General features: G+C 42.2%; 1 protein-coding gene across 1 annotated transcript in view; it reads left to right on the plus strand.

Annotated features, from left to right (window-relative positions):
• Nucleotides 1–26,530, plus strand: part of LOC145415429 (ionotropic receptor 21a-like) — a 331,047-nt gene that overhangs the window by 184,633 nt on the left and 119,884 nt on the right. The window contains exon 12 of the mRNA XM_080284708.1: nucleotides 11,260–11,484. Within this exon, the coding sequence (XP_080140834.1) occupies nucleotides 11,260–11,484 (225 nt within the window). The remainder of the gene's footprint in view (nucleotides 1–11,259; nucleotides 11,485–26,530) is intronic.

Here is a 26,530-nt window from a genome sequence, read left to right on the forward strand (position 1 = left end):
GATTGGGGAATCACTCTGGCCCTGAATGTCTTTATTGGCCAGGTCACTGAGAACAGGTGAATTACCGAGACAATGGCGTGAGGGAGGGAGGGGGGAGGTTATGCGGTGTAAGGCATTGTCCCTGCTTGGCATCTTGTAGAGGAATAGAGGAAGGTGTCCCATGTATACATATGAAAAATCACTAGCGAAATTTAAAAATTGTGCAAATTATGGACCTTGCAATTGCACGACGTACCGGTACGTCGCTGGGACTGGCAAATGCAAATCGTTGCAACGTACCCATATGTCGACGGGACGGGGCGGGTTAAACGTTATGCACACTTTGGCATGTTACGCAGTCTACCAGCATGTTTTGTTATATCGTCTATAGGACGACCTATTCCCCATGGGGTGACACTTTACACAAGCCCTGCAGTATTAGTTTATGGTGACGACTATGTCATCACATGGTGATATATGAAATGTTCCTAGAATGTTTGTTTGATGTCACACCTGTTGGCATAGGGACTGGCAACTATTTTTCTTGCCATTACGTAGTATCATCGTGGATTATGACTGATATCGAAAGCAGAGGAGGGGGAGGGAGGAATTTTCTCTTGCTACAATAAACATTAGCTAACAGTAGTGATTCGTGCCCATGGTTCTCGTTAATATCTGTACGGCACCGGTGATTTACTGGGGGGGGGGAGGGACTGGGTCCCAGAAAATAGGTGGCGGTACTAGGATGAGCTAATAGGTGGGTAGAGAGATGCCTTATCAGCTGTATAATATGATCTTTATGTCGACTTACTGTTAACCCTATAGTGGTAGAGTAAATTGAGGTATGAAGGACGTGTAATTGTTAAACAATCTGAGTCACAAGCTCAGTATCCAGTTTACTTTCCCCCCTTCCCTCTTCCTGGCAACTGCATGCACTAAGACGGGTACTGACAGGGAGAAGAGATGGCCATAATGACTGCTCCACCATGAACTGCGGATTACATTTTTATACATCAACGACAGTGGTTCACCTGTTTTCTTTAGTGGATTGCAATATACACTGATGCTCAGCCAGGGCAACAGCTCTGTTCGGATGCTGCTGAGATATGTGGCTTAGTAGCTGCTCTCCGTGAACAGGGCAATGGTCCTTGTATACATATATATTTTTTTTTTATAAATAACAGAACGGAGGAAGGAAAAACAAATGAGTAAAAAAAATAATCCATAAACCAGATTACTGGTGTCCTCTGTTCATAAAATACCTGTAACAGTTAGACCTGAACAGTTGTGGGTTGAAATTTGGAGGGAAACAACTCTGGGGAAGCGAGTTCTAGAGAGATGCAGTTCGGGGGATGAAAGAATTCTGATAGGCAGAAGTTCTGCAATATGGCTAAGTGACATTCCAGTCATGAGCGCTACCAGATGCCTGTGTAGCACGAGGGAAGGCATGGAAAGGTGGCACCATGGATGCAACTTTGTCTGAGCATTTGCCAAAAAAAATCTGTAAAATAATGCAAGGGAGGCAACATTCCTTCTTACTTGCAAGGGAGGTAGTTTATATGTAATGGCAGGGTTGTTAATGATTCTAACAGCTTTATTCTGAATTTTGTCTAGTTGTCTTAATGCAACCTCTCCACAACCATTCCACAAGGGTGAGCAATATTCAAGATGAGAGCGCACATGACTCTTATAAATTATAGCTGACTGCTCATCGGCGAAGAAGTTACGGACTCTGTACAATAATCTAAGTTTCTTTGAGGCGGTTTTAGCAAGTGATCTGACATGAGAGGTCCAGCTGAGGGCACTATTAAGTGAGATGCCAAGAATTTCAATACTTTTGGAGATGGGAATATTAGTAGCACTGAAGGTAATGTACGAATCCGGCAATATCTGTCTATTAGTAAACTGTATATATTTAGTTTTACTAGCATTAAAAGAGACAAGGTTGTTTTGTCCCCATTCACTGAATGTAGATAGATCTTGATTTATGGAGATGGCTGTACTGAGTTGAGAGGTTGAGATTTTGTGAATGGATGTCTGAGTGTGAATGAACTATGTAGTGTTGAGTCATCTGCATATGAGTGAATGGGATTGTGGGTGACAGATAAGAGATCATTAATATGAACCAGAAATAGGGTTGGCGCCAGAACTGATCCCTGCAGCACGCCGGCATTAACTGAATGGAAATTGGAATATACATCATCTACTTTTACTCTTATTTTCCTATCACTAAGATATGATGAAAACAAGGAGTTTGGACAGCAGGGAATGGTGCCATACTCTGTCGAAAGCTTTTGAGATATCAAGAGCTACTGCATGAGTTTCTCCAAAAAGATCAATTGATTGATGGATGGTATGAGTTAAGAGATTGTGTATGTCAATGGTGGATCTTTCGTGGCGAAAACCATGTTGTCTATCACTAATTAGGTTGTTGGATTCAAGATGTTTAACAATGTGCTTATTAATTAAAGTTTCAAATACCTTACCAAGAGAAGATGTGACAGCTATTGGTCTGTAATTGGAAAGGTCAGACGAACTTCCTTTCTTCGGAACTGGGTGGATATTGGCTTCTTTCCATGAATTTGGGAATAAAGAAGTACGTATGCATAGTCTGAATAATTTAGCTAGGACAGAGGCAAGTTCAGGGGAACACTTTTTCAAAACAATTGGCGGAATTCCATCTGGGCCTGGAGCTTTGTTGGTAGGTAAATTGTCTAGGATGGATTTTACGTATCTTTTCTGTATTTTAAGTGGGGCAATTTCGGGAGAATCAAGTTCCAGTACTGGGACATTCTGGCTGGTATCGTCTATGGTAAAGTTTCTGGCAAAGGTACTGGCAAAGATATCTGCTTTCCCACGTGGGTCATTTGTAATGTTGCCATCTGAAGATTTTAGTGGGGGAATGGAAGATGACTTGTTAAAGTTATTATTGAAAGAATTAAGAGTTGACCAGAATATTCTATTGTCATTAGGGTTGTTAAGTAGTTTTGATGCTTGCTTTTGAAGAAAGTTTGATTTAGATAGATTTAATACAGCTTTTGCATGATTTCTACCAAATTTAAATTGGGAGAATGATTCAGATGTTTTTAATTTTAAGTAAGAGTTATATGCTAATGACTTTTGGGCTGTTGCTCTGGCACAGTTGCCAACAAACCATTTTGGAGAGTTCGATCTTTTAGTGAACTGTTGACTTGGTATGAATAAATCCATACCTGCTAGTATTAAGTCGCAAATGTGGGACTGGGTAGAACTGGGATCACTAGAGAAGAAAGACAGCCATGGAACATCAGCAAGATAATTTCTAAAATCCATCCCAGTCTGCCCTATCAAAGTGTCATCGGGTCACCCTGTCAGGTTCAGAACGGGGAGGTGTGGGAGGGTTAACTAATGAGGCTTTGATGAGATTGTGGTCAGAGGATCCAAGTGGTGACAGTACCTCTATCCTGTATTGATCTGGATTATTTGTCAAGAATAAATCCAAGAGATGGGCATTATGGTCAGGATTATCAGGTATTCTGGTTGGTTGCTTTACCAACTGGGTGAGATTAAACGATTCCGCAAACAGCTCGCACTCTAGACCAGCGTCGTCAGTCCGAGCAGAATGCAATAACTATTCAACATTGTGTATGTTAAAATCGCCCAAAATGGTAATTTCGGTGCCAAGGGCAAGGTCAAGGTTACTCAACTGAGTGGATATGGAATCAAATACACTGGGTTCTGAAGAAGCATTGGGGGAATGATAAACTACACAAATATATTTGGTAATGTTTTGACAATTTAATTTATATAATGAGTAATCAAAACTGGATGAAGTGAAGTTTAAAATAGTGTCAACTCCATATTGGGATTTGATATAACAACAGGTGCCGCCCTTGTTACGGAAGTTTGTAAGGAGATGGTAACCGGGAAAACAAAATGGAGATATATCGGTAGAGGGTGAGATTTGTGGTTCTGTGAGGAAAAGGGCCAAAGGGGATATGGACTGAAGGAAAAAATGAACTGAGTTTAAATTTGTGGTAAGGCCGCACTGTCACTTCTTCGCCGACGAGCATTCCCGGAGATAGCAACATTATCCTGTCTGTTTCATACAGTGTGAACACCATTCGGTTGTTTAGCATAACAAAACACACTGCAGATGAAGTGTGTGTTTGCACCTAATAAAAGCGATTTCTGTAACTGATGGCATAGTCGAAATAATATCACGTGCTCAGACTGGATAACTGCAGACATTACAACCTTGTTCCACCATTGTTGGCTCGAGGGTTTGTGAAGGAATGCTTATGGCATACGACAGTTGCTCAATATGAACCTAAACACAACTAATAATAATCGGGAATCTCTTAAATCAACAGCCAATCACGGCATAGAGAAAACGATAACATATACCTGGGTTAAGTAAATCCACCTTTATTTTATATTGGCGCCATGCAGATATTAATGAGAACCATAGTGACCATCATTACTGTCAATGTTCATATTTACCAGTGATAAAGGAAAAATCTGCATAGGTCTATCCCTACTCTGTTTGCGATATCAGTCGTCATCCACGATGATACCACGTAATAGGCTACAAGAGTAATTCCCAAGCACTACGACAACATCTAAAATATCTGACAAACTGTAGGGACGTGTAATATATTTGAACACTAGCAAATTGTCACCATACTCATAATACAGGGGTAGCTATCCAGTGGAAATTGTCGTGAATTGTCACAAACCATGACTGTCATTAACAACACCTGGCAACGTCAAAATAATATTTCATGGTCTGACAGTAAAATTCCATATTGTCCATGAAACACTGATTTGGCCCAGTTATCACCTTGTAATCTATCACTCTCACTGTAGCTCTTGTCGTCTACCAAAGTTCTCCTTTCCCTACCCCATCATCCCTCTCCTCTAGCCCCCAGTTTGAACACTATTACCCCCTTCCTCACCCATCTCCCTCTTCGTATCTCCCAGGTCCCCCACATCCACCCTGCCGCCCCCTGTGGCATCACCTACATGTAGTGAACTTGCTTCGATTTCAAAGGTCTACCAATGTCAGGTTCACAGTAGGGAGGATGGGCATCAGAATAATTTTCTGCTAATTGATAGCTGTGGGGATGTTGATAACTATGACATATGATGAAATATTTACTGTTGCATAATTCACGACTGGAAACTAAACCGCTCATGAAATCCGTGTCATTCATAATAACTGCCATTATGTAGAGGGTGTATTGTGGGACAATATTAAACAACTTACCGTCATCAGTATATTTTCTGACAGAACACTGCTTATATATCACCACCAATAACTGCGCACAACGGCAATGATCACCGCTTTTGGTTCGTCCTAGCGACCAAGCGAAACCTGGTGAAGTTCCATGCCAATCAGTGTTATTAGATGCGAAGAGCATTACACCACCTCGCTGCTGGACGGGGTGTTTCTGTTTCATGTCCGCAATTGTACATGTATGTCAGCAATTTGATATATTTGTCAAAATTCGAAAATTCAAATTAGGCGCCCAAAATCGGCTGGGATATTCTCACGCCTCTCTAGGCCTCTCTAGGCCTTCCTATATTATCAATATACCCAATAAGAGTGTCCTTGGCTCGAATAGCATGGTTACCGATGAGGAAAACTAAGATCTACCCCTTCTAGCTGGGTGTTGGTGGCGGCTGATAAAGTCTATGGGCATTACTCTGAAGTTTCAGCTGCCTGCTCAGGGAGAAGCGACATCAAAATCGACATAAATGGCTTCTGTGAGTAGTTTTATGGTTGTTCTCCATGTTTTCTTATCATTTCTAACCTATCTAGCAAAACAAAAAAGTTCAAAAGTTGGCCGGCACCACGGCTCCATGAGGGCCCAAAGAATGCTGGCATGTAGGGGGTAAAGTTGTAAATCTTTCCTCTCTGTTGGGCTCCTCCAGTCACAACCTTATCACCCTAACCTGTCCTATTGCTCCGATGCAGCCTGTGGACCCACCAAAGAAGCGTCAGTTGTGGCACTTTGGAGCTGCGACTGGGAGGCCCTCAGGTAGTAGTACTTCTTTGATTTTCCCTGGAATTTTTATTGCCTCCATGGCCGAGAGCCATCTGCGTGTGCCTTGCGAATTATGGAGGTTATTCTCTCGGGCATGGAAGCATACAGTACACTCCTTTCTCATATCCTTTGACAAATGCAAAATAAAACTTGGTTTAATCAAGCTTGTGCTAATGCTATCCACAACAGGGAGAAGGCATACAACAAGTACTGGAGTCAACGTACACCTGAATCTCATCTTTGTTGTGTTTCTGCCCAGAAATGTGCTAAGTCTGTTCTTCACTCTGCTAAACATAATTCCATCTGTACCAAATGCTCTGAACTCTCCAACTTAAATTCTTCCCATTCCTTCTGGCTCCTTGCCAGAAAGTTTTCTAACAACTTTACGTCATCATCCTTCCCTCCTCTATTCCACTCTGATGACTCTGTAGCTCTTTCTTCTACTGATAAAACAGAACTCTGCTCAGACTTTCTCCTCCAATTCCACTTTAGACGATTCTGCTGCTGTCCCTCCATCTCTTTTCCCTTGTGACTTCTTCATGGCTGACATTAAAATTACTTCAATTGCTGTATGTTCTGCCATCACTGGCCTCAGTGCTAACAAGGCATATGGGCCTGATGGGATGTCTCCTGTTTTTCTCAAGAACCATGTTTCTGTGCTTACATGTTTCTTAGGTAATCTCTTTCGCCTTTGATTATCAACTTGCACCTTTCCTTCTTGCTGGAAGTTTGCTCTCATTCAGCCAGTCCCATTCCCAGCCCTTTAACTATCGCCCAGTTACTTTACCATCCTGTATTTCAAAAGTTTTTGTCTTAAAAAAAAAAAAAAACAGAGCATCTTTCCTATCACAACTTTCTTTCTGATCGTCAGTGTGGGTTCTGCTAAGGATGCTCCGCTGGTGATCTTCTCACCCTACATTTCAGACTCCTGTTCATCCTCCTTTCGGGAATATGGTGAAAGCTTTGCTATTGCACTTTACTTCTCAAAGGCTTTCGATCGAGTCTGGCATTAATCTTTAATTTCCAAACTACCCTCTTACGGTTTCTATCCTCCTATCTGTGCCTTCATCTCTAGCTTCCTTTCTGGTCGTTCTATAGCTGCTGTTGTTGAGGGCCACCGTTTTTCTCGTAAAGCTATCAATAGTGGTGTTCCTCAGGGCTCTGTCCTATCTCCAACTCTCTTCCTATTATTCATTACCCACTCATATGGTGATGATTCCACTCTTCGCCTTTCCATTCGCTTTCTGCAACATCAATCTCAGCAGTTACTTCAACAAACAAGGGATGAGGCTATAGCACACCTAATGTCTGACTTGGCTCATATCTCTGATTAGGGTAAAAAAAACCATTTTATTATTAATGCATCCAAAACTCAGTTCTTACATCTATCAATCCGACAAAATCTTCCACAGGAGCACCCTCTAATTTTCAACAGTATCCAGCTAAATCCTGCATCATCATCAAACATACTTGGGATTTCATTCTCTCGGGATTAAGCTTGGAAATAAGATATTACCTCACTTGTACAATCTGCTTCCAAGAGATTAGGTGTGCTAAGCTGATTCTGTACCTTTTTTACCCATGCACAGTTGTTGACTTTATACACGGGTTTTATTCGCCCCTGCGTAGAGTACAACCCTCATGTGTGGGAAGGCTCCCCACACAGCTTTTCTCAATAGGGTGGAGTGAAAAGCTTTTCGTTTCATTAACTCTCCTCCTCTTACTGGCTCCCTTCAACCTCTGTCTCTTCACCGTATTGGTGCATCTTTATCTCTTTTCTATCGCTACTTCAACGGTCACTTCTGCTTTGAACTCTCTGCTTGCATCCCTCCACCACTACGGCGGGCATGTAGCACCTATCTAGCAACAACCTCTCAGCCCTTTTCTGTCCAACTCTCTCATTAAAGAGTTAACCGCCACTCCCAGTCCTTCATGTATGCAACAGGTTATCCCTGGAACTGTCTCCCTCTGTTTTTCCTACTGCCTATGATGCCCAGTCTTTCAAATGCAGTGTGTCCAGGCATCATGAAATGAATGGATCTTGAATATGGCTCTCTGTTATCATGTTTTTGTTTTTTCTTGGAGGAGGCATTTTGCAGGCCCTGGCCTTTTCCCCTTCTTCCTTGCATAAAAAAAATCATGGTTATGAGGGCTGATAGGAGGTTAGTGGGAGATCTTAAAGTTATAGAAAGTGAAGAGTATGTGCTGCAACACAAGTTATTGATAAGGTGACACGATGCTTAAGGAACGGGTGATGAAAAAGAGGACCTATGCACATAGGAGGAAAATATGGAAGTTGAAAAACCAAGCAGTAAGAGATGCCTGTAGCGAGATGAATAGAGTGGTGGCTGAACAGGGAGACGTTGATAGAAGTGTTAATGAACAGTAAAGAGCCCTTAAGAACAACCCGTTGAGAGTTACTGATTCTGTGTGTGGATTGACAAAGGGTCCCCCCAAGACATAGTGTAACTTGGTGGTGGGATGATGATGTAGAAGCTGTAGTTAATGAGGAAAGAAGACTTTTCCAGGAGCAGAGAAAGTGTGGTAGAAATGAGGAATACTTGGCGCCAAGCGTAGGGCTAAAGGAGAGGTTTACAGGGCAAACCGGATTCTCAGAGACTTTTACTTGGTAACCTAAATAGTGGGGAAAGGAAGAACATGATATTAAGGATGGCGAATCAGATGAAGAGCGAGAATAGGGATATCATAGGTGAGCAGTCTGTGAAGAATAATGAAGGAAAGGTAGAGGTGAAGAGTGGGGATATTAAAGCGCCTGGAATGAGCACTACAACCGGTTGCTGAATGAGGAGTTTGACTAGGACATGGAATGTTTGGAGCCAGCAGACTCAGTGTTTTGGCCTTGGCCTTTGATTGACGCTGCTACTGTGAGCAGGGCAATGGGCAGGATGCAGGTGGGGAAGGCACTAGGTGTGTCTGAGTTGACTACTGAAATGTTGAAAGACTCAGGAGGTATAGGAGTGGGGTTAGTCACTGATTTGATAAATACGATTGTATACGAGTGTTTTGTCCCAGATGATTGGCTGAAGAGTGTAATTGTAAATGTGTACAAGGGGAAGGGTGATACCCTGGAAAGGGGAAATTATAGGCATAAAGCTTCTGGACCAGAAAATGAAGGTAATAGAGAGATCCTGAAGGACTGATTAGAGAAAGAGTGAATATTGATGAGATGCAGTTTGGGTTTATGCCAGACAAAGGGACCACTGATGCTATATTCAATGTTCGACAGCCTCGGGAAAAATATATAGGAAAGATAAGGGAACTGTACTTTGTTTTTGTTGATTCAGAGAAGGTCTTTGGCAGAGTCCCTAGAGAGGAGGTGAAGCGGAATGAGAAAGCTTGGGATCGGGGAGTGGCTGGTTAGGATGGTTATGTCCATGTCTTTTTGTTTATTATGGTACTTGAAGCCCTATCACGCAACTTCAGAAATGGATTTCCGAGTTGTATGCTGATGATTTGGGGGTGACTGCAGAGCATAAGGGAGGCAGAGGAAAGACTTGGGAAATGAAGAGATGGTATGGGGAGAAAAGGCTTAAGAGTAAGTGCTGATAAAACAAAGGTGATGGTATATAGGCCTGGTGATGGTATTGCCAAAGAAGAGGGGGAATGGCCATGTGCGATTTGCTTCAACGGCGTGGGAAGTAATTCCATCTTGTACAGTGTTTTGATAAGTGGGTACACAAGAGATGTAGTGGTATTAGAGGTAGACTGCGAGATAACGCTGATTTCATGTGTGCAGTGTGTCAGGGAGACCATGTGAAGATTGCCAGGTGTGAAAGATTGAACTTGCTGGCGAGTCTTTCGAGTGTGTGGAAGAGTTTTGTTATTTGGGAGGCATGTTATGTGCTGGAGGGGTGGCTGACGCTAGCTCTGTGGCTAGAGAGAGGAGTGGTTAGAAGAAGTTCAGGGAGCTGTTGCCTCGCCTGACGCTGAGAGGGCTCTCCCTCAGTGCTAAGGGATTTTTGTATGCAGCATGTGTTAGGAGTGTAATGCTGTATGGTAGTGAGACCTGGGCAGTAAAGGAAGAGGATATTCGTAAGCTCAAACGTACAGAAATGGCAATGATTAGGTGGATGTGCAGCGCGTCCCTGAGTGTGAGACATGTGGTGGTCAGGTTTACGATGGAAGAGTTGATAGGAAGTATGGGACTGGAATATATTGGTTTTGTAATGAGGAGAGGTAGATTGAGATGGTTTGAGCATGTGGAGAGGATGGGGGATGATAAGTGGGTGCAGAAAGTGAAATGTTAATGGTGGGGGTAGGGTAGCAAGAGGTAGACCGGAAGGGACCTGGGACGAGGTCATTGAGTGTGACCTCTGGGATAAGGGACTAAACTGGGAAGCTGCGAGAAATCAACCAGCATGGAGAACCGCCAAGGTGACAGGCAGACGCAGACAAGCATGCTGAGCTTTCAAAAACAAAATGAGTAGAATTTACTAAATATATGTGTACCTTTTCACACCCCGGTTTAATCGATGTTGTTGTAATACAGAGTTCATAATCATGAAACAGACTAATCTAAACGCAACTATTTCATATCATTTACATTATATAAGTACTCATGACTGTAATCATAATCACATGGCTTGTAATCATAATGTACTCATGACTGTAATCATAATCACATGGCTTGTAATCGTAACGGTAACTGAGTAATTCCATATTTTGTGTGACTGACATCGTAAAAATTGCCATGATAATGCAGTCGATTATAGTACCTATGTAACTACTACGTTTGAATTACTGAAAATCTCGAATATCCAACTACTCTTTCACAAACTTCTCAGCAATCGTTAACGGATTATAAAGACTTCAGTACTGAAATAGGCTGGGAGAAGTGTTACAACAGAAGCATGATGTTCAAGATGTCCTCCCCTGCAGGGAAGTATATGAAAATAATGTAACTTTCTCCGATACATTCCAACAGCCCATTTTGATGTTATTGTTAATGACGTTGTTGTTGTTAGGGGGACAGTTAAACAGATGATCCCTTCAGTTCCTTGACATATGAATCATTACATTCTTGCTACCGCCCGACGCTTATATTTTGTTTTGGGGAGACCTCTCATAATAAAGGAGCTTCTAACCTCTTTCATTGCGAGGGGTTTCCCCAAAGTATATTTTAATCGTTCGGAGGCAGACTAGAATATGATAGAAATCCATCATTTTATCATTAGTTTATGGTGTTAATTAATAATATCTGACTTATACATTATCTTACACAATTTCTCAGAGCCGGCAGTGGCCCAGCAATCCTACAGTCCGAATTTTTGTGTCTTTCTGGTTGTTGATGTGCCTAGTGGCAACGGTCAGCTACATAAGCAACCTAACAGCCTTCCTCACCGTGCCTGCCTATACCTCCACAGTGGACAGTCTCGACGAACTTCCTGACTCAGGCTTTGCCTGGGGTATAAATGACTATGGGGCAGCGGATTATCAGTTATTTAAGTCAAGTAAGGTAAGAGTGAAACCACCCAGCCCTAGCATGTATCTTGCGTAATATTCTTACAGTTGCGAAATTATTCTCATTAGGAATGAGAGAGAGAGAGAGAGAGAGAGAGAGAGAGAGAGAGAGAGAGAGAGAGAGAGAGAGAGAGAGAGAGAGAGAGAGAGAGAGAGAGAGAGAATAAAATTAGTGTTGGCTACATCAATACCCTGCAGTTCAAAGTCCATATGAAGGAAAATAACATTGTCTGGAGATAGCAACAGGAAAAATTAAATACTTCATCGGAATGAAAGGGTGAATAGATGTTCTCTACTGTCTCTTATTCGAGTGACAAAGATTACATCCGGCTACACCCACAGGAATAAAGCTTTCTTTGGGAATTAATTCCTTTAGGTGATCTAACCACCCCGGAAGGGTGATCCGCTCAATGTGTGGAGCACAACTCTCGTACGTGTGTTGTGTAGGGGCTACTCACATACAGCTCATCTCAACAGGGTGGAGTCAAAGGCTTTTCGTCACATCACCTCCCCTCCTCTTCATGACCACTTTCAACTGCTACAGGGTTTTTATTCACCAACATGTGGAGTACAACTTTCATGTGTGGGGAGGCTCCCCCGACACAGCTCTTCTCAAGTCAAACACTTTTCTTCACGTTAACCCTTCTCCTCTTACTGGCTCCCTTCAACCTCTGTTTATTCACTGCACTGTTGCATTTTTCTTTTTCTGCCGCTACTTCATAGACATTAGTCCTCTGAACTGCCTGCTTGCATCCCACTACTAATACGGCAAGCGCGTAGCACCAGTTTAGCATAAAACTCTCATCTATTTTCTGTCCAACTCTCTAATGCAAGACTTTATCATTACTCCCGGTCCTTCATGTATGCAACTGGTCATCTCCGGAACTGTGTTCCTCTGTATTTCTTACTGCCTATGACCTCCAGTCTTTCAGACTGTGTTCATGCATCACGAAATGAAAGGATCCTGAATTTGGCACTCCGCTTTTTTTCTTCTTCTTCTTTCTTGAAAGGAAGAATCTTGTGGGCTTCTAGCCTTTTGCTCCTTCCTTGCATTTTAAACTGTTGTTCTGTACTGCCTGCCTGCATTCCTCCTCCATTACAGTGGGTGCATAGCATCTGTTTGCTATGTAGATGTGCACAGTACGATCACCCAAAGAAGTAATGTTCCGCTTTCTTTAAATTTCGGACAGAACTCCCTGAGGCTGGCAACGTTCACGTAGGAGACGGAAACAGTCTTTGCTTGCCCTGCAAATATTATTTATGTTGTAAAACAAACTAATCCAGCGAAAATATAGGCTAAGTTCAGAGATTTTTATTTTCTGATCAACCAATAATTGAATAAAAAATGGCATCTGGCACGTTTTCACGACTCACGCCAGTAGTCTTACCAATGAACTGATTTTCCAGCTAAATTTAGCGGTTTTAAAAGCAACCCAGCTGGTAAAAAAATAAATTACTACATATATCTGGCTTCTTTTTTAAGAGCCTATAATTTTTTTTTTTTTTTTTTGGTTAAAATCCCTCAGTCTGGCGGAATTTTACCGCATTTGACGAATTTACGGATTTCTTTAATTTCTTCATTGGCAACACTGCACGCCAGGCTTTCCGTTTTTGTTCCTGTCAGAGTGTCAGTCACTACCACGCCATAGGTAGGGGAGGGCGTTTCTCGACCTTTGTCACGTTTCCTCTCCTGCCCCTTTTTTTTTTTTTTTTTTTTTTTTAAATATGATTCTTATTGGTTTTAGTTGTCTTCATTGTCTTACCCTTGCTTTTGTCTGTTACCCTGTCCCTCTTTAGTTATTTCATGAAACTGCCCTATATATTTTATAACATGTTGGAATTCGTGTAAATAAAAATTACCAATTTTCCCCTTATAACTGAAATGGTTTCACTAACTTAACTGAATGCCGGCAAATTAATTTGCTTCTTGACAGCAACACAAGTGGTAATGGGTTGTTCTTGGGCACATGTATTAATTTGTATGTCTTGATCTTGTGCTAAGGGGGGCTCCATTGGCAAATTTCCTATGTTCCTCCTCTGTATCGCTTATCTATCCGTTAACTGTCTTCTTGATGTTAAGCTGCCGGTACATATGTCTTACTGGAGTATCTGCTAAATAAAGAGCAATAATCTGCTTGCACCGACTGGCTGTAGTTTCTCGCTGACGATCCATCTTGCTTACAGTGCTCACGGGTTTTCCCGCGTAAATATCCTGCATAAAGAATTTAATGTGGATAATATTTTTAGATGTTTATTTTTCTGATTAATTTTTATGGCACTAGTGATTTCGACATTACCATTATCTGAGGGTTTTATTTTATGGGGTATTTTTCCTTCAGTATTGTTGATTTTGGAGGTACAATAAGTATTACGAGAGTTTCTCTGCATTTTAACCCTCAAACCGTTGAGCAATAGGCTGTGCATTTCACATTCTTTCGTATGGCCAAGCCTCAACTTTAGTATATTGTGGTTTCCTCTTCCATAATGCGAGATATACGCGGTAAAAACACTGATATATTACTTTTTGGTGTTGTTTACCCAAATACTGCTCTTTCTGGTGTGCAATATAGAAAATATAATTTGGCCATTGCTTTTGCCAGATACCACTTTCTGAGCGAAAGGTACTGGGAATTGGGTCATCACTCCTTCGGGCGTTTCTACATGGGAAGACTGCTGGAGCCGGATGCTCAAAACTGGTCATATTTCAGTCCCGCCGTCGGTGGTCGCTCCTCTGGTCCCGTCTTAAGTTATTCCCACCTTATGACTGACCACCTCCACCAATGTTCAAACGAGAAGCGGTCAGTTGTAGGCCGGGTATAAATGTTAGTCCCATCAAGCGGTAGAGGGCAGGCAGTTCGCCAGCTGATCTGATAGAAACCAATGAGAATCAGTGTAACAAAAAAGGCAGCCAATGAGAATCAAGAAGGTTGATTCTAAACAGACAAAAAGTGTATGCTGCTAACAACAAAAATCACCGCCACAGATACTCGCCACATGGCTCTCTATCTGCTAATACTAGCCTACTTCACAATGGAAGGTGGACCTAAAGCCAAGAGACCTTGGCGTCCAAACTTCACTGATGCAGAGCTGCTGGCTATGGCAACAAGTGTTGCAGAGAAGCAAGACATTATATTGGGGAAATTTTCATTTGACAGTGCCTCAACAGGAGTCAGGATGAAGGCGGCAGTTTGTCAGTATGTTACCGATGCTGTCAATGCTGTCAGTAGAATTCAACGTGATGTTTCGGACGTAAAAACAAAATTCAAGCATTTCAAGTCAGACATCAAGCAGAAAAGGACAAAGGACTTGCAGTATCAGAAAGGAACAGGTATGTTGATACATGATCACAGGAGGAAATACCTTGAAAAGCATAGGAAATGCACAATACATTTTTATAACATATACTTGCAAAGGCAGTGTTTTTTGGGGGGAGGGGAGGCGGGCTTTTGTCATCGTGTGCCACATTTGAAGAGTAGGGATGGACACAGTTAATTTTTTTTTTTACATTCGCTGGACAAATTTGGTGTTTGGGCCTGAACTTCTGTGTTTATTTTGACATTTTTTGGTCATTTTTGGTGTCTCGGTTCGATTCAGATGTTTGTCCAGATGGCCTTTTGTCCGGATACGAAAGGGAAAATCCGGAACCTGGACTAATAGGCCAGGCCCAAAATGTCCTGGTTTGGGGGTGTCTGGGTCATGGTCATCCCGATACGGGAGGGATTACTGTAGACATTACGATCAGGATGTACAGTCAGCAAGAGTTCCACCTGGACCACCTAGTCGTGGGATATGGCTAACGTGGCAACAGTGCGTATGTGTGTGATCGTGTGTACATGCCCTAGAATTTTTCGAATCATCAAGTTTCATCCTCGTTGCCGTATTATATTATTATGTGGTCATTGTACTATGCTGTGATATTGGCTAATACATGCTGTTGATTGGGATAATGAGTTGTGCACTATGCTATTCACAAAGTCTGATTTATATAAAATAATTCTTCTCTTATCTTGTAGCGTGAACCACGATACAGGATGAGTTGTGGTTCAGAAACATTGCGCCATTTATGGGTGAACTTGCTCATTGTTTCTGAACCACAGCTCAACCTGTATCGTGGTTCGTGTTACAAGATAAAAGAATTATTTTATATAAATTAGACTTTATAAACAGCATAGTGCACAGCTCATTATACCAATCACACATTATTTATTAGCCAATATCACAGCATAATACAATGACCATACAATGATATAATACGGCAAAGAGGATGAAGCTTGATGATTCGATAAATTCTCTGGCATGTACACACAAACACATACACACGCGCTGTTGCCACGTTAGCCATATCCCGCGACTAGGTGGTCCAGGTGGAACTCTTGTTGACTGTACCTATTGAGCTATTTAATATTTACTGCTGCAATGCAGGTGCACTTGTAAACAATTACCAAGTAACCTAACCTAACCTGACCTGTTTTGCAATGTTTTTCTTTTCTAATTTATAATCTCTTACTTTGACAGATGTATGTTTGTTAATAACCATTAGGCCTATCCAACAATGTTTTAATCTCAGTCTAACCTAATCTACCTAAATTAACTAATCCAACCTAAACCCCAAACCTGCTTGGAGGTTGTCAAGCCAAGGCCTCATGATTACGGTGATAATTAAGTTGATTTTAGGTCAGTGGGGTCCAGTTAAGTAATGTTAGGTTAGGCTTCTGATTAGACGAGGGTAGGTTAGGTTAGGTTTTAAGCTAAGTGCAAAGTGGTGGTGGGTTTTCGTTAATAACTCAAAGACTATTATTTTGCCTTGGATGAATTAGAATAAAAAGCAGACATCAAGATGTACCTATTGAGCTATATCAAATTCATTACCATGAGGCAGGTGCACTTGTAAAAATTTACCCTATCCTTACATAAAGACCCTAACCTATCACTTCACAGCCCATACTGGTCATAATAAAATTGTGAGCTAATGAAAAGTCCCTAAAGGGAAAGAAAAAGGTAAATTTTTTTTTTTTTTTTTTTTTTTTTAGTATAAGTATATACTGACATTACTGGTACACAACAAAACCACCCAGACTGACTAATATCAAAACAGTATACTGTATAGTGTATTGCTGTATCACAGATTTTTGTTAACCTTTCCTTTGTGTACCTTTTTCTTATCCAAAGTAGCGGGAGCGGGAGCACCGCTACATTTCGTATCAAGTAGTGAAACCAGTAACGCCACTACTTTTTCGAGCTAGTAACGGGAATGGGAGCGCCGCTACTTTTTATTAGTAGCGTTCCCAGCACTGTGAATGGGCTTTAGGACTGCTCGGTATCAGTCGTAAATTTTGATGGAGTTCCGACAAGAGTTAGTCGCGCTGACGTCACAACGTGGCACCCAAACTGTTTTGAACATCGCAGACGGCAGCCACTGTGAACACATGATGATGACAGTCCCGCGCTGGCGAGCAACGACCGGGACTAAAGTTTTGAGCATCCCCACCCCGGGTCTTAGGGAACTGGGTGTGAAGCCTGTGTTCAGAGTCAAACACACACACACACACACACACACACACACACACACTCACAGATGAACGGATCTTGAATTTGGGTCTGTTATCTTTTTATTTTTTTCAGGAGGGAACAATCTTGCAAGCTTTTTTTTTTTCTTGCATTAAAAAAACACTCATTTCTAACTCTCGAATGCAAGAGTTAAGGCCGTTTTACACCGGCTGCGATGCTACGCGAGCCACGTTATGCTGGCGATGCCGAGCGACATGGCTTTCAATCGCTTGCGTTGTTTTAAATGAGGCAGTTCACACCGGATGTGGAGCTACTCTAGCGATACCTGCGACACCGCTCACACAGCTTTCCCGATTGCCAGGCCGGCGATTTTTCCCGGCATAGCTTCGGTCACGCATGCGGACTTGGTCACTTTGGGACTCACACCAGCCACCCAGCGCTCCCCCTTCCCAGTCCCTGTCACGTGCACTTGAACGAGACGAATCGTCATAGGGCCCATATGCAGAATGGAGCAGCTGATAGAGGAGGTACGGAAATATCTGTGCTTATATGATATGACCACGGAAGGCTACCGGGACATTACCCTGACAGTCTGAAATATTGTCTAAATTTTTCTTCATCCATTTCCAGCTCTTGAACAAGATGATGATATTCACCACATTCTAGTCTTTTCAAATTTGTTTCATGTACCCACTTCTTTTTTCTCTTATTGCTCATGGCTACAGTTAACATTAATAACTCCTCCTCCTCCTCCTCCACCTCAGGGGACCACAGAGTACCATCTCCCATCGCTGCAGCCAAGAAACTGAGTGTGTGTTAGCAGACATAGCTTCTGGTGTGAACACTTGCATAGTAAACATTGCGAGCGTGCGTCCTCAGCATAGCGTGGCTCGCGTAGCATCGCAGCCGGTGTGAAACGGCCTTTAACCGATACTCCCAGTGTTAATGTATACAATAGGTCAACTCCAAAATTGTCTTCCTCTGTCAGTATTTCCCTCTACTAGTCACTTAAAAGCTTTGTGCCAGGTATTTCGAAATGAAAGTATCGAGTTTTTTTTTTTTTTTCTTGAAGGGAACCGTCTTGCTGGCCTATGGCTTTTGGTTCCTTCCACCATGCATTAAAAAATATATATATATTATATATATATTTAAAACAAAACTTCCCATTATACAGAGAAAACCTTCCACAAATGTTTGGCTGCACATTTCGAGGTTGAAAGTTTGTCTTGTTATTCAAGAAAGCCTTGTTTCCATGCAGAAAAAACATACTTTTCTTTGTCGCATCTTTACCTAAGGTTCAACTCCCAGTATATGGCAGACCCCATCAAAGAGCTAAACCATCCCTGCCAGGGCCTGTACTTATAACACCAAGAGGCCGTCATAATGTAAAAATTTTGCTCTAAACCTTGAAAGTGACAAATTTTTCCCTAAATTCTTATCAACGCTTCATACGGTAAGTTCTTATGATTCGCCATAACTTGAAACATAGCTAATGACAACTCCCGAGGTGTTTTACAGCTTGGGCGAGGTTTATGATTCAACAATAAGAGTAAACATGGCCGTCGATGCATAATAGCAACAAATTCTTCAGCGCCAGCCAAGGTGTTCGTGTGAGAGAAGGGATGTTCTTGGTGAACTAATGCATAACTGGTCAGGAGATATCACCTGGATAGTGTAAACACTTTTGTGATCGGTTTAGTTCGAGTGACGTTAACAAAACCCACTGCTAGGAAGACGCAGTAGCAGAAATCCAAACTGGGTAACTCTGTCCTCTTGCGCTTTCTGAACCTCTTCAGCTAAGGAAAGTGCGGCTTTGTAGTAGTGACGACTTGGGGCTTTCACATCAGATTATAAGCAAGGTCATCACTTAAATGTCTGACGATCTTTCATCAAGTGTTGTTACGTAAGCAGTTAATATAATCCCCCTTCACTTCACATGGAAAAATTTTAATTTTAATCCCTTCACTGCAAGGAGGAAACGCCACTCGTTTGTAATAGCGACGGCTTTGTAGTAGTGCCGACTTGGGGTTTTCACATCAGATTAAAAGCAAGATCATCACTTAAATGATGATCTTTCATCAAGTGTTGTTACGTAAGCAGTTAATATAATCCCCCTTCATAAGAAAAAAGTTACATTTTAATCCCCTCACTACAAGGAGGAAACGCCACTCGTGATAGAGGCGAAAAGGAGGAAAGAAAATGAGAAGAAGGTGTGGCTTACTGAACAGGAGGGGATGGATGGATGGATGGATGGGTGGACGAAGGGAGGGAGAAGGATTAGGGATATGGTGAGGTGAGTTGTAGAGACAGGTTGCCGTTTACAATGTTATGCATAGTGGCAAACAGATACTATCTTTGCTGATGTTTATCAGTGAAATAACCATAAGAAATAAACTGGGAGGTCGTCACAACTGATACAGAACAACACTTTGAAACAATAAACAGTACACCCATCACAAACATCAGCACCGCTGTGCACACTTTCAATGCAATTATTCAAAATGCAGACAAAAGACATCCCTAGAGGCAACAGCCGAGCGGCTTTCGATCGAGTCTGGCATAAATGTTTAATTTCCAAACTGCCCTCTTATGGTGTCTATCCTTCTATATGTGCCTTCATCTATAGCTTCCTTTCTGTTTGTTCTATAGCTGCTGTTGCAGATGGCCAACATTCCTCTCCTAGATCTGTCAACATTGGTGTTCCTCAGGGCTCTGTCACCAACTCTCTTCCTTTTATTCATCAATGACCTTCTAAGCTGTACATCCAACCCTATACATTCCTACGCTGATGATTCCACCCTTCTTTCCATTCGGTTTCTGCAGCGTCCATCTCGGTAGTTACTTCAACAAACAAGGGATGAGGCTATGGTACACCTAATGTCTGACTTGGGTCGTATCTCTTTGTGGGGTAAAAGTAATCTTGTTATTTTTAATGTATCAAAGACTCAGTTTTTACACATGTCAACTCGACAAAATCTTCCACAGGAATATCCGCTAATATTTAATAATATTCAGCTTAATCCTGCATCGTCTTTAAACGTACTTGAGGTTTCATTCTGTCGGGACTTATGCTGGAAAGATCATCTTACATCTCTTGTTAATTCTGCTTCCGAGAGATTAGGTGTGCAAAGCAAACTCCGTATCTTCTTTACCCAAGTACAGTTGTTGACTTTATACACGGGTTTTATTCACCCCTGTGTAGAGTACAATTCTCATGTGTGGGGAGGCTCCCCACATACAGCTCTTCTCAAAAGGGTGGAGTCAAAGGCTTTTTGTCTCATTAACTCTCCTCCTCTAACAGGCTTCCGTCAACCTCTGCCTCTTCACCGCACTGTTACATCTTTATCACTTTTCTGTCGCTGCTTCAATAGTCACTGCTCCACTGAACTGTCTGCTTGCATGCCTCCACCTCTACAAGGGGCGCGTAGGACTCGTCTAGCAACAAACTCTCATCCCTTTTCTGTCCAACTCTCTAATGCAAGAGTTAACAACTCTGGAACTGTCTCCCTTTGAATTTCCTACTTTCTATGATCTGTCTTTTAAACGTCATGTGTTCAGGCATCTCGAATTGAATATATCTTGAATTAGGCTCTCTGTTGTAGTTTTTTTTTTTAAGGAACGGTTTGCGGGCTCCTGGCCTTTGGTTCCTCCTTCCTTGCATAAAAAAACAGAAATAAACTTCACACGAGAAATTCAAGGCCTCATCAGTCAACGCAACACACTGCAATACTCCCCAACGCCCCATACACAAAACGTCATATAACAAAAACAATTACTCAGCACCCAAATAAACAAGAAAATAACAGAGCATTAAGCACTAAATTGGAATACTTATCTCCAAACACTTGATTACAAAACAAACACCAACAAACTCTACAGAACACTAAAGAGCATCACACTCTCCAACAGCAACACTATAGAATCACACACTGCCATCACAATCACAAATACCATACCCTCAAACAAACAACAGCCAATCACTCTCATCATTCACTTGTCACACGTCAGTCATCTATACCCCCATCGCAACGACCGACGTGATATCTGACGCAAGAGACAGTTCCCCACAGACCCAGACTTCGCACCCTTCACTTACAACCAGACGAAACACTTAAGTACTCATCTGCCTGTGGCCAAGACAACATAAACAACATACACCTTAAACAGCTTGGACCACGAGGCATACAAGTACTCACCAAAATATCAAACTACAGCTACTCACACAACATAATACCTAACACTGGGAAGCATTATACTATCGTCACTATCCCCAAACCCAACAAAGACCCCACGCCGCCTTCCTCACTTCGCCCTATCACGCTCCTCTGTTTCCCCTCCAGAGTCACTGAACGACTAGTATTACAATTGGTAACACCCCACATCCCCCTAGCTCATGGTTTTATGCAGCTACAGTACACCCCACAAACACCCTTCTTATAGACCTTATGCAAAGAGTTTTTGATGGCATCAGTTCAGCTATGCCACCACACAGAACACTTCTAGTCATACTAGACATCAGCAGTGCTTTTGATACCATCCCCCGCCACAACCTCACAAAGAAAATATTCAACACAAACATGCACAATAACACAAAAAGATGACTGACAAACTACTTAGCAGGCAGATATGCACATGTGACATTTGCTAGGCAGTCATCGAACATCAGAAACTTCGGAAACGGCGTCCCTCAAGGATCTGTTTTGTCCCTAAAGAGGCTATCACACGGCACTTCATACAAGGTTTGCCAAGGATACGATGGTAAATCGGAACGGTAACGTGGTAAAATTGCTGACGACACCAAAGGCATTTGGAATTCATCTGGATGGATTCCTGCCGAGGATACGACGGCCAAAACAGTGTGACCAAAACCCAGGCGACTTGACAGAGAATATATCGCACTGCAGGATTGAACATTTAGCCTAACACTGGATACTTATTAATATTTTTAGAATAAATATCAATCATTTTGAAACCCTTATCAAGAGTTAATATTTCCTATACCAAGGAAACTGTGATGTTGATAAAATAATCATGTGTTTACAACTGAGGAGTCCACTGCAGCTAGACGTACTGCCACCAGATGTACTGCTACTAGTCGCCACATGAAAACATCACAACAACAACAACGTACTGCTTAAACAGTAGACTTCTCATCGGCGTGTGTATCTGTTTGTAAACAAAGTTGCTTCTCCTTATTTTCTACCGAGACAGCGACAGCAATCACTTTCCACAGTCGCGAGACATTGCTCTGGCAACAGTGTGAGAAGCATGTCCTTCGCCGAGGATACGAGGAACGTGTGTGATAGTGTCCAAATTTTGTTCCACTTAAATCTTCCTCGGCCGTTCCTGAAACGAGGTACTGTGTGATACCCCCTTTACACTCCTTAACGTATACTTGCACGACATTCCCACACCCCACACACCACAGATACACATAGCTTCCCATGCAGATGACATAACATTGACATGTAAACATCAAAATACAAACACAGCCACACACATCCTCCAACCTTACCTCAACACACTCCACGAAAGGTTCACCACAAATAGACTCAATATAACCCCAGCCAAATCTACAGTGACCCTTCTCAATAACTGGACAGCAGAACATGGTCATATTCCACACCTCACAATAAACAACACCCCCCTACCCCCCAAAAAATCCTTGGTGTAACATACAATACATTAATGCCATTTAAACAACATTAATGCCATTTAAACGTTAAAAATAAATTAACACCACGACTCAGCTCCCTAAAGTCACTTGTCCATACAACATTCGGACACAATAAAGAAACCACCACCACAGTATACAAACAATATATACGTTCAGTGATGAATTATGAAAGCCCTGCTTGGGCTTAACACATTACAACACACTACAGACCATACAGAATAAGGCCCTAAAAATAATCACTGGCTGCACAGCTACTGCACAGACCACCTACACTAAGAAACCAAAATCCTCAAAGTCAAGGATCATCTAGACATGACAGGCACACAAATTCTTGCCGCAGCCTCTACAAACCCACACCATCCACTACACTACATGACAGCACATCCACACACCAAGGAACATCAAAACAACACCCAGCACATATCATACATAAATACTGTCATCTCTCTCCCCTCGCCTGACTCAAACCAGCTTCCAGAAACATATCCATCTTCAAATCACTCCCCGCTCCATTCAGTCACTCACAGACAATGCACAGCTGCATGCACGGCCTCCTGATATCCACCCTTCTGAATCCTACCTCCCTCATGAGGACAGGGTCCACCTGGCCAGGGTGAGATGTGAACATCATCCACCCCCCTTGAGTTGGTAAAAGAAACTGGATGACTCCATCACTGATGCCTTGTCCAGGATGCAACATAGCACCCCATACTATTAAGCACATTGTGGAAGACTGCATTGCAAACAATCGCCTGCAACAACAGCACAACATGTGCTTCTTGAGAGCTCTGTGGGAAAGCCCGGTCTCGCCCATGGACTTTGACTCGGGGCTCTTCGGCCAGAATGGCTAGGGACCAACAACAACTGCTACTACTACTACGACTACTAATACCATCGACCCTGATTAAGAAAACTTAAACAGATGCAAAACATTTATATATGTGAATAAAGAGTGAAATACCTCACCCAACAGATCAACATCGACTGAAAGTGACCAATACATCTCTGTATTGTACACTTGCCTTCATCAACTGGTAGCTGTCCAGTTAGGCACGTGGTTTAATATTCGGGACATCAAAATGAGAAACAGAACCGTCAGAAGCAAAAAGCATTGAAAAACGTCAATCTCAACCCAAATTAAAGTACACAATATATCATCATTTACAGCAGATAAAAACCATAACCAAAGACGGTAAAAATGTCACAACATTCTGATCAATCTGGTCTCCATCAATAAAGCCACCAATTACCGGTCCTAACAAGATCTCCCTCACCCAAGATGGTGGAAAGGGTGAAGGGGACATCTGATGCGCTGCAGTAATTTATAAACGACTCATGTTCATGAATAAATCCCTGAGAGCGCAGGATGATATGACCAATAGATAACACCGCATCATAGTTGTCACAGTGCGGTGGAAGTAGTCTTAATATGTGGCAGTATGTGTGTGAGGAGTGTCTATGTCGCGATTTCGCGCGAGCGTATTTATATAAATTCGTACTGTGATGAGAAAACCATGAACTCTAGTGGAATTCCCACTGGGCATCATTCAGTTCAACCATCCTCGTATTCACTTCGATCAGGATGGTTTTCAGAACATTTGTCACTGTTTCACAAGTGACCATTCTTATCCACGATATTAGTGCTTTCACTGAGTGATTTATTGTGAGCCTATATCGTTCACCTTCCTTCCGTTGACCGTTGATGTTAGGCCACGCCTATTTCTGGTTAACACGGCCATCTCTCACCCCCTTTCATAGTTTGAAGTCAGTCAGCTCGGGATCATCGCGAGAATAGAATTGTTTTGTGCCCAGTGTAGAGCGGTGTCTCCGTTGTACAGCAAATTCCTGAATCTCCACCTAGACAGTGATTGGCGGAGCGGGCTTGGAGCGAATAGCAGAGTTGGTGTTCATCACAGGTGCCCAGACTTTCGTTTCGGCTCCCCTCCTCTGACCAGTATTTCTGTTCGTTTTCTAGGCTTAAGTTTAATTAGCTTTTGAATGAGCGAGTGAGTGTATTCTCCTGTTATTTGAATTCATGAGTCCCCTAGCGACCATGAAATTCCCCTTTTGAATTTATTTTGAGATTCATATAACGTGAATTTATTTTATTGTAATCAATAAATTTACAGTTCTTTTCTTTGAGCTTCATGTTATTAGACTCGTGTTTTATTTCTCCACATTAAGCTTATTTTAGTTGCTGCTCCGAGTTTGCACAAACTCTTTACAATATTCATAACTGGTACTTAGGTCAGTTCTTTTTCTCAAGCTTAAATCCGTTGTACCAGCCAGGAGTTAAGCACCGGCAAGAACCTGTTTATTATTATTAGCATTAGTTATTGATTGTCAGGGTTGGAGTCACTTCTCGAGAGGCAAACAGTACTACAAACAGCATACGTGAGTAATTAGTCTCTGCTGTGTACTGTTCAGAAAGTAATTATTCTCGTCCTTAGAGAATTGGCGAAGTAAGCCAGTATAAAGTAAACCTTACTGCTTGCTTTTCACAAGTTAATTCCTTGTCTCTGTTTTCAAGTAACATCCAGCATTTTTTAAATTCATATCCCCCCGTGACATCTGGCAACCTCATTCCAGGATATTAACTCCTAGCTCTAAAGTTATTAACGAGATAATACTCAATCACTCACACCTAGGTATTTATCATTAATGTCTATAGGCACTATCTTAATGGTGGTTATTGATTCATTTCTATTAATTTTACTTAATAGTTTTCCCAGTCAGTTGCATTTTTTTTTTCTTTCTTTACCAGTTTATCTAGATAAAACTGGTCACTGCCAACCTGTGCCTTTATTCTTTACTCTTGACTATTGGCATTTCTCTGCAAAATAGCGGTCAGTACTCAGTCTTTAGTCCATTCAGCCTTAGTTGACTTAGCGTCATGGCTACTAATATATATGTACAGGAAGCCAAAGATATGGGGCTTTCCGACCCTCCAACAAATAAAGGAATATATGCCCTCTCGGTTTACCTACGAGCAGCAACGTGAGAATGATGCCCGTGAAGAGAGTCGAATTCAACGTGAATACGAGCAAGAACAATGTGAACACGAACAAAAACAATGCGAACAACGTGAGAGAGAATGTGAATACGAGCGAGAACAATGAGAGAGAGAATGCGAACATGAGCGAGAACAACGGGAGAGAGAACGCGAACGTAAGCGAGAACAACGTGAGAAAGAACATGAATATGAGCGAGAACAACTAGAACATGAACGAGCCGAGCGCGAGGCACGTGAGAAACATGAACTTGAAATGCTGAAGCTCAGGCAAGACTCCTTGGCTTCAGACACATCCAGTGCAGCTGACCCAAGCTCCACGAGCGCTCTCCCTGCACATGTTCTGGTGACCCCACACATCAAGCTTCCTCCATACAAGGAAGGCGAGCGAATTGAGCCATTCATAGCTCATTTTGAAGACATGGCTCAGCTGTACCAGGTGGATGAGGCAGCTAAGCGGCTTCAGTTTCTTAGCTTGTTTGAGGGCCCTGCCCTCGATATTCTCCATAGAATTCGTGGAGACAATCTCACTTATGAGATGATCAAGGCCACACTCATCAAAGCGTATGGTCTCACAGTTGACGATGCCAGGAGTCAGTTTATGAGGGCACGTCAACAAGAAAAGGAGACTACTGTTCAGTTCCTCGATCAGCTTACTGCTTACTTATATGAGTGGATGGAGAAAGATGAAACTCCTCCCATGCGATAGGGAATGATTGACCTTATGCTGTGCATGCAGCTAGAAAAATCTTGGCCTGCTGAGCTTATGGCTCGGCTTAAGATCTGCCAGTAAGGGATGCCAGCCAAATGGTGGAGAAGGCTGATGCATTCTTCACTGCGTATGGG

The sequence above is a fragment of the Coenobita brevimanus genome, chromosome 102, assembly GCF_032717465.1.
Source record: "Coenobita brevimanus isolate Jiangsu-jjx chromosome 102, ASM3271746v2, whole genome shotgun sequence".
In the NCBI taxonomy this organism is placed as follows: Eukaryota; Metazoa; Arthropoda; class Malacostraca; order Decapoda; family Coenobitidae; genus Coenobita; species Coenobita brevimanus.